The following is a 10,413-nucleotide window of genomic DNA, read 5'->3' on the forward strand; positions in this document are numbered from 1 at the left end:
AGTAAAAAGTAACATTTAGAATTTCCTACCCTCCTTCCCCTCCTAATGATAGGGGAGGAACCTCTTATTGAAAACTCCAATATCTTTAATGGGAGATTTTCTAAAAAAAAAAAAAATCTAGAATGCGTCATACTCTATTCAATTTTAGTTTAGTTTGCATCAGTCATGCTCTGTTATGCGAAGCATCACATCCTGAAAGTGCTCCATGTACTAGTCATATGCCATATTTGTATACTTACCAGTACAGTGCACTATGGAAAATCTCATTAAGTTTATTTTATTGTTTCAGAGGCACCTGTTTAATGATGGTCCTTACCAAGGAAAATGCAGTACAAGAATGGAGGTCATTGATGGGACCTACAGACCCCACTGAGGCACAAATGTCTGCTCCTGATTCTCTGAGAAGTAAATTTGCAAAAAGTGTATTGCAGAATGCTGTCCACGGCTCATCCAACCAGGACCATGCCACGGAAAAGATCAAATTCATATTTGGGGATATTGACTTGGAGAGGACCATGAATGGTAAACTCTGTGGATATTGCATGGAAACTAAACTAAGGAGCATAATTATAACTTGTTTTACTATTATTATTGCTGTGTATATGTTGATTATAATTTGTTTTTAACACTTATGTCCAAAAAGAACTTTAGTACCGTTATCCTTAGTATTATGTAATCAGTTAATCAGTTAATATACGTTTGTTTTCATCCCAGACTCTGTTACAAAAACAATACTTGAGGAGCCTGAAGGTGATGCCAACCAAAATGAGGACAATGACCCCAACCAAAATGAGGACAATGCCAACCAAACCGAGGAACACACAGGTTCTGCAGGTGAACATATGCAGGAATTGTCCCTTTGAATGTTGTATTGTATCATCTGTGTATTTTGAGTTTACCTTAAAGGTACACTATTGTCATTAAACCAACCTTTGCTTAACAAAGCAGTTTTGGTATATAGATCCTGTCCATGCAGTCTCACTGCTCAATTCTCTGCCATTTAGGAGTTAAATCACTTTGTTTATACATCCATAGTCACACCTCCCTGCATATGACTTGCATAGCTTTCATAAACACTTCCTGTAAAAAGTAAGACACCAGCACTGCATGGATCTTGACAAAGTACAACTCTTTGATACGAAACATGTAGATGCATGGCTGCTAGATGAGGGACACGTGTTGGTGCCTACCGAGATATGTGTTTGTTTTGTAATGCCTTAAGAGATGAATACATGTTATTTTTGATTATATTGAAGAAGCTGGCACAGCTATATTTATTTCTGAGATTTTGACTCACCATTGATGTTTGTTTTAATGCGATGTTCCTAAGAAGGGAGAGTGAGTTTGCCATTGATAATTATTTCATACACTTTATCCAGCATAGCTCCATTTAGTTGATGTGCTACAACTATTGTGAGATTTCTGCATTGTGAGGGAAGTCAACTTTTTTTTAATTGTAAAGACCATTCAAGGGAATCGCAAGTTTGAGGCCAAAGCTTTAAAAAGAAAAAATTAGTTTTGAGAAATCCATCCCTTCCATCCATCCATCAGTTATATACAGTCCACAATTTTGTTTAGCGGAAAAAAAAAACCGAATGGTTTTAATTTAAACTATATTTTATTTTACAGAAGAAGCAGAGACTGAACAAGAAAACTCTTAACATCTGGACATGTGGGCAGTTTGTATTCAATCTGAGAACTTGCCTTTGCTGTGAACCTCTAAACCATGCAAGTGACTGAGAATGCATGACTATAAATAATTACTAGTTACTCTGTAGTAGCACTTATTCCGGAGCTTCACAACATCCGTACAGCAGACGTTTCTATTTATTTATTTTTTGATGTTCAGAGGAGAGCCACATATAAGATATAAGCATACTTGGCAAGAGAGGCCTCATGGTAGAGTGGCTGTTACAGTGCATTCAGAAAGTAATTATACCACTTCATTGGTTCACATTTTTATGTTAGAGTCTGTGCTTCAATTGTTTAATTTTTCTTTTCCCCATCAATCTACACTCAATACACCATAGTGACACTGCAAGAAAACAAGCAAACAGATTTTTGACACCATTACAAATATTCTAAACAGAAAAAAAAACGGAAATACCACCTTGACATAACTACACAGACCCTTAACTGGTTGATGCACCTTTGGTGGCGATTACAGCTTCAGGCCTTTTTGGGTATGATGGCTAAAGCTTTGCCCACCTGGTTTTAGGTAGTTCTACCATTCATCTCTGCAGTTCCTCTCAAGCTCCTCTGATTTTCAGGCCTCTCCAGAGATGTTTGATTAGGTTCAAGTCTGGGCTGTGGCTAGGCCAGTCAAGGACATACACAGAGTTGTCCCTTCGCTACTCTTGCATTGTCTTGGCTGTGTGCTTAGGGTCAGTGTTCATATAGAGACAGGTATGGGTCTTTCTAAATCGTGTCCAATCAATTGAATTTGCCACAGGTCCAAAGTAATGAGATGCATCTCATCTAAATTTCAAGTGTCATAGTAAATGGTCTGAATACTTATATCAATGTGATATTTCAGTTTTTTCTTTTTATTAAATTTGCAAAGTTCTACAGAGTCTGGCTTTTGCTTTGTCCTTATGGTGTATTAAGTGTAGACAAATGTTTTTAATCAATTAATTAATATTATTTTAAAATGTGAAAAAGTAAGGGGTCTAAATACTTTCACTATAAATCCTAATTGAGCTCAGCATTATACGGTCATTCTTGTTGGTTCTCTAGTTAAGCGGTTTCCCAGTCCCTCTATTATACCAAAATTTGGAAAGATTTTGATCTTACAAAACCATCAAACAATGGAAAACTCACAGTTTACCAAGAACTCAAGAATTCATATTAAAAGTCAGTCACATGCTCACAATTAACTAACTAATTTCTTCCAGCATTGGATCTAATTGTAGACATAAGTGGTTAATTAATCCAATGCTGGATGAAAGGCACTAACTAGATAATTGAGAGGATGTGACTGACTTTTAATCTAAATATTCAATAAAGAGGTTCCTGATAAGCTGTGACTTCTCAGTTTGAGTGCTTGGTTAAACCACAGTCTTTCTAAGTTTGAAGATATTTGCCTTACAACACTGGTCCTTGATATATTGTAAAAGAGTTAATGCTTTCTTTTGACTAGATATTGTTTTTTTTTTGTTAATTACGTATCTCTGGTGTAAATGTTTATAGTGTACTACTGGTAGAAATGTTCGGAATATAAGTTGTAGAGCAGTCCATTCACGAGCAAGCTAACCATTCACCTCTCTGTTGAGTATCTTGTTCTAGATGTCCACCAGGATTGTACAAAAATGGAAATGTGGTGAGCACTTACTGAACAAAGAGCACTAAGGACTCCAGTTCTACCTGTTAAATAAATATCCCGCAAGTGGAGTTTAACTAACTCTTTATATGTCAACGGGTCTATTTATTTATTAAAAAAAGAAAGTGTAACTGCGCCTGAAAATGGATTAACAATAAACACTGGTGCACAACATGCAAAATCCATACACGAAACTCGATCTTCATGCAATGCAGAATAAATGCTTTAAAAAGCGTTGCGTGGCTCTCTTTAGGTATAAAACCTAGTGAACACTCACATTGGTACTTTAAAAAGCTACAAACAACCAAAGATTGCTGCTTGGGCTGTATAACCAGGATATGGTACTTGGTAATTGCTCCACATCAAATTATACCAATGACGCATACATAAAATATATTAACTATATATTAATATAGAGTTAATCCTGTACATCCACATATACATTATCAGGAGTGGGAAGCAGTGTTAATTTTGGTGACAAATTTCAATTTAGGTTTAGTCACAGTCTTTTGACTAAAAAGCCATTAGTTTTAGTCGTATTTTAGTCATTTGAATTGTTTTAGTTTTAGTCGACTAAATCTCCAGTAAATTTTAGTCCACTAAAATTAACAGTGGTGGGGAGATATCCTGCTTACACTTTGTAGAGCAAATATTGCTTAATGGAATGCACTTGTGTGGTACAAATCCCCACCATGGACATTTAAAGCAATTATTTATTGTTATCAAGAATTTGGCAACATTTTGGACTCTCTCAGATCTTCACCTGGTTTGTATTGACTCGGCTACATGTCACCATGCCTGATATTTAGTCTTCCTCCAGGAGCTTTGCCAGGTGACAAAAATAAACCAATGTCCTTCAGATCAGGAGAAGGTTTTATGGTCCCTCCCATCTACACTGACTTAAACCCATCCCAAAACTTGCCCTGTACCACACTCATTCATTCAACCCTAAACTAACATGCTCTGTGAATTCCATTTAGATACCAAATCTTTGAAATAAATGCTATTCCCACCAGGGCAAGTTTGTTCCTTCATAATACTAGACAGGTACTAATTGTAAGGAATTTGACACAGCCACATTCCCAATCTGTTACTTCTTCCACCAATACTGACACAGCCATGTCAGTTCAGCTATGATCCTAGCCAGCTGGTCCTCACTCCAATATAGACGCAACCATGTCAATTCAACTATGAGCCAAGCTATTTTGGTGCAGCATCATTTTTACTAGGTTGCACTCAGTTATTCTGCCCTGAATTATCCTAAAATGATACGTGCCTCAACCATCACTTTTTTTTATAATTTTGTCATGACGCAGACTTGAAGCAAGGGCCCGGGCATTTATAAACCCCAGTCATCTTTGGTCCAGTGTTTTGTTTTTACTATTTTTTATTTTCACATTTTTTAAATACATGAAAGAAAAATAAACAGCAAATAAAGAGATACGAGCTACAGGGAGTGCAGAATTATTAGGCAAGTTGTATTTTTGAGGATTAATTTTATTATTGAACAACAACCATGTTCTCAATGAACCCAAAAAACTCATTAATATCAACGCGGAATATTTTTGGAAGTAGTTTTTAGTTTGTTTTTAGTTATAGCTATTTTAGGGGGATATCTGTGTGTGCAGGTGACTATTACTGTGCATAATTATTAGGCAACTTAACAAAAAACAAATATATACCCATTTAAATTATTTATTTTTACCAGTGAAACCAATATAACATCTCAACATTCACAAATATACATTTCTGACATTCAAAAACATAACAAAAACAAATCAGTGACCAATATAGCCACCTTTCTTTGCAAGGACACTCAAAAGCCTGCCATCCATGGATTCTGTCAGTGTTTTGATCTGTTCACCATCAACATTGCGTGCAGCAGCAACCACAGCCTCCCAGACACTGTTCAGAGAGGTGTACTGTTTTCCCTCCTTGTAAATCTCACATTTGATGATGGACCACAGGTTCTCAATGGGGTTCAGATCAGGTGAACAAGGAGGCCATGTCATTAGATTTTCTTCTTTTATACCCTTTCTTGCCAGCCACGCTGTGGAGTACTTGGACGCGTGTGATGGAGCATTGTCCTGCATGAAAATCATGTTTTTCTTGAAGGATGCAGACTTCTTCCTGTACCACTGCTTGAAGAAGGTGTCTTTCAGAAACTGGGAGTTGAGCTTGACTCCATCCTCAACCCGAAAAGGCCCCACAAGCTCATCTTTGATGATACCAGCCCAAACCAGTACTCCACCTCCACCTTGCTGGCGTCTGAGTCGGACTGGAGCTCTCTGCCCTTTACCAATCCATCCATCTGGCCCATCAAGACTCACTCTCATTTCATCAGTCCATAAAACCTTAGAAAAATCAGTCTTGAGATATTTCTTGGCCCAGTCTTGACGTTGCAGCTTGTGTGTCTTGTTCAGTGGTGGTCGTCTTTCAGCCTTTCTTACCTTGGCCATGTCTCTGAGTATTGCACACCTTGTGCTTTCGGGCACTCCAGTGATGTTGCAGCTCTGAAATATGGCCAAACTGGTGGCAAGTGGCATCTTGGCAGCTGCACGCTTGACTTTTCTCAGTTCATGGGCAGTTATTTTGCGTCTTGGTTTCTCCACACGCTTCTTGCGACCCTGTTGACTATTTTGAATGAAACGCTTGATTGTTCGATGATCACGCTTCAGAAGCTTTGCAATTTTAAGAGTGCTGCATCCCTCTGCAAGATATCTCACTATTTTTTACTTTTCTGAGCCTGTCAAGTCCTTCTTTTGACCCATTTTGCCAAAGGAAAGGAGGTTGCCTAATAATTATGCACACCTGATATAGGGTGTTGATGTCATTAGACCACACCCCTTCTCATTACAGAGATGCACATCACCTAATATGCTTAATTGGTAGTAGGCTTTCGAGCCTATACAGCTTGGAGTAAGACAACATGCATAAAGAGGATGATGTGGTCAAAATACTCATTTGCCTAATAATTCTGCACGCAGTGTATGTGTATGATTTTGAACGGTTTTATAATAGAGTAACTGCTATTGAAATTTGTAAACAAACATCATTAGGTACACTTTAAATAATAAACAGTTACAAATATAACATAAAAAATAGTTCTAAACGTACGTAGAGCATTGTTTTGTAGAAAAAAAAGGTTAGGAGTGTGTGTGTGAGGAGGGACTAAGTCATGCTTTATATGGTGGTAGGGACGTGCTAGAGGGAATCCCAGAGTCCAACGGAGCCAAGTTCTGCAAAGAAGCTGTGGGAAACTCCAAAGAAGGCAATTCTTCAACTTTCTTCATCCATTTCTAGAGGGTGGGAACAACAGACATCTTTCAGACAGGTGGAATTTATAATTTAGCTGCATTTAAAAGATGCTTAGTTAAGGATTTCTTATAATTAGCAGTTGCAATTGGAGAAAGGTGAAAAGGCATAGGTCCTGGAGAGAACTGAATATTAGAATATGTAATCCCATGTATCATCCTCCAGAAAGAAGCTATGAGTTGGCAACACTACGAAATGTGTAGTGTTTTTCTGATCCCTCCCTCGCAGAGCAAATGTGTTTCCAATACCGATGGATGCACGTTGTTGTTGATTATTCTCTCACTGACTCAGCTTGCCTTTGACCCTGACTTTATTTATAGCTTTGTTTATCAGACCCACATCCCTGACTTCAAATTGTCCAAGTCCTGACCTGTACCTGACCTGGCGTGTTCCCAACTTTGCGTACACTGCCTAGAGTATCTCAGTATTCTCTGGTTCTAGGGAATTGCTAAAGAAGATCACCAGAATGAAAACAAGGTAGTACCCCACAAGTGTGGGTCTTTCAATGTTAAAACCATTAGGCTTCTGACATCATAGTATTGCCAAGGTAAGAAAGCAGATAGGGGAGAAAAGAAGAAGAAAAAGAGAACAGAAGAGGAACATCTTGCAGGACTTTTTGTATGATTATCCTGACAGGTTTTGTTAGCAAGTATAATCTGGAATACTCAAAAAAAAAAAAAAAAGAATTGGTCGGACCTTTGACTTATGTAAATCTGAGAATTGCCAATGCAGTCAGAATTAGGTTGGAAACTCTGTTTGAGTGCACAGGTGTTGGGGGAGATCACCTGAGAAAGGGTAACTCTTACCAAAACCAGTGTTTTATGATTTTTCATGAAGTAACCTGTTAAAGGGGTTAATTTCTGTTCAGCTGAAATTATAACACTAACAGAATTGTGCATTGTAAGGACGTCATATTGCAAGGACGTAGTTTAAACTGGTTCATGGATTGCAGGATAAAACTTACAAGGAAAGGTTAAAGAATCTAAATATGTATAGCTTGGAGTAAAGACGAGACAGGGGGGATATGATAGAAACATCTAAATACATAAAGGGAATCAACACAGAGTGAAGGAGGAGACTATATTTAAAAGAAGAAAAACTACCACAACAAGAGGACATAGTCTTAAATTAGAGGGGCAAAGGTTTAACCCCTTCACGACCGCGGACGTACCAGGTATGTCCGACAAAAAAAGGTTGTTAACGACCTCGGACATACCTGGTACATCCCTGCAGCCGCTCTAACGGTATTGCTCGATGTTGAGGCATCCTGCAATACCTCTCCTGACTGCCAGCCGCCGAGGGATTGCTCCCCAAAAGTGATCACTTCCAGGTTGCCCCACATGGCGCCCGGCAGTGTAGCAGCGCATCGGAAGCCATTTGGCAGGCTTCCGATGCTCTGGCTGTGTGCTGAATGCCTTGAGGGGTCGAGGTACTCTGTGAAGAATAAGTTAGAAAAAATAAATAAATAAAATACCCCCACTCCGGAACCTCAGACGTACCTAGAATGTCCGAGGTATTCCTATTCACTTACCCGATCCACACTGTTCCCCTGTCGGCACTCGGTGTTCCTCTCTGTTTAGGGGGACTGTCTGACAGCCCAGACAGTCCCCCTCTGCAAATTAGGACTCCGTTGGGCCATGTGATCGCAATAGGCATCCATTGTGCTGCCCAGGGCTGCCATCAGGGCATGACAACCATAACTGTCATGGGCCCGGCGGTCCTGGGGGGCCCGGACTGCTCAGGGAGTCCCGGGCCCCACATTTCATTTGTGCACATATAGATAGCGCTACCTGTAGAATGCAGACGGGGACCAGCCAGCAAATCTTAACTCTCCAGCTGCTCCTGCCCGTAACTCTCGCGAGCTCCGCGGCCGGCAGAGCGTTGTCACGGGTTACCATGGCAACGCTCCGCGCGGCAAACAGGCACAGCTTGCGAGATTTACAGGCAGAAGCTGCTGGAGAGTTAAGATGTGCTGGCTGGTCCCCGTCTGCATTCTACAGCGGCTGGCTCCCTCTACCAGACCACCGGACCACCAGGGATGCGATCTCCCCCCTCCCTGGCCAGGTAAGAAGCAGGGGTGGGAATAAATGTAGGTGGGAATAAAATGTAAATACCACCAAAAAGGCTCCCCTCCCACCCCCACCTCCCCATGCAGCCCCCTATTTTACATACAGCACCCACATTTACATACACTAAAACCACAACACAAACACACACTGCATTCACCATACACACACTAAAATCACAACACACACACTGCATACACACACTAAAACCACAACACAAACACGCACTGCGTTCACCATACACACACTAAAACCACAACACAAACACGCACTGCATTCACCATACACACACTAAAACCACAACACAAACACGCACTGCATTCACCATACACACTAAAACCACAACACAAACATGCACTGCATTCACCATACACACACTAAAACCACAACACAAGCACACACTGCATTCACCATACACACACTAAAACCACAACACAAACACTGCATTCACCATACACATACTAAAACCACAACACAAACATGCACTGCATTCACCATACACACACTAAAACCACAACACAAGCACACACTGCATTCACCATACACACACTAAAACCACAACACAAACACTGCATTCACCATACACACACTAAAACCACAACACAAACACGCACTGCATTCACCATACACACACTAAAACTACAACACAAACACACACTGCATTCACCATACACACACTAAAACTACAACACACACACTGTATTCACCATACACACACTAAAACCACAAAACAAACATGCACTGCATTCACCATACACACACTAAAACCACAACACAAACAGGCACTGCATTCACCATACGCACACTAAAACTACAATACAAACATACACTGCATTCACTATGCACACACTAAAACCACAACACACACTCTGCATTCACCATACGCACACTAAAACCACAACACAAACACACTGCATTCACCTTACACACACTAAGGCCACAACAAAAACAAACACTGCATTCACCATACACACACTAAAACCGCAACACAAACACACACTGCATTCACCATACACACACTTAAACCACAACACAAACACACACAGCATTCACCATACACACACTGAAACCACAACACAAACACACACAGCATTCACCATACACACACTGAAACCACAACACAAACACTCTGCATTCACTACACAAACACACACTTTATCTAAAACACACAAAACTACATTCATTATACAAATATGCAATCTGTATACATTTTACACACCACACAGGCCATCCTTGTGGGTGGACTCAGAATGCTGCCTGCAGTCCCCCTGCTGGTGAAAAAATAAAAAAATGTTCTGCATTTGTAAAATGAAAAAAAATATTTGTTAATATATCAAAATATAATTATATAAAAATACACACGTATATATATATATATATATATATATATATATATATATATAATAACTATATATATATTATTATTATAAAAAATAAATAATAATTAATTAAAAATAAATAAAAATGTAAAAATAATAATAAAGGGGGCTCCAGCACTAACCCGAGTAAAAAGGTGTACAAAACCAATCTTGGCTGCTTAAGTCGGATATCACGACAGCAATGTACAGGGAGCGACCCGGCACATCACAGCCGCAGACATTAAACTTATTGCAAGCCGGCCAACAACTGAGGCCGTGCGCGGCCTACACGCGGCTGAGCACCAGACCGCCCGCGGCCGCTACACGCGGCAAGGAGCCGCAGAGAGACACAACC

At 39.8% G+C, this 10,413-nt stretch overlaps 1 protein-coding gene across 1 annotated transcript in view; it reads left to right on the top strand.

Annotated features, from left to right (window-relative positions):
• Nucleotides 1-2,271, top strand: part of NME9 (NME/NM23 family member 9) — a 43,340-nt gene extending 41,069 nt beyond the window's left edge. Inside the window, exons 15-17 of the mRNA XM_063428718.1 lie at nucleotides 290-522; nucleotides 715-834; nucleotides 1,630-2,271. Coding sequence (XP_063284788.1) covers nucleotides 290-522; nucleotides 715-834; nucleotides 1,630-1,661 — 385 coding nt within the window. The 3' untranslated portion in view covers nucleotides 1,662-2,271. The remainder of the gene's footprint in view (nucleotides 1-289; nucleotides 523-714; nucleotides 835-1,629) is intronic.
• Nucleotides 2,272-10,413: the final 8,142 nt, after the last annotated feature.

This window comes from Pelobates fuscus, chromosome 8 (assembly GCF_036172605.1).
Source record: "Pelobates fuscus isolate aPelFus1 chromosome 8, aPelFus1.pri, whole genome shotgun sequence".
Classification (NCBI taxonomy): Eukaryota; Metazoa; Chordata; class Amphibia; order Anura; family Pelobatidae; genus Pelobates; species Pelobates fuscus.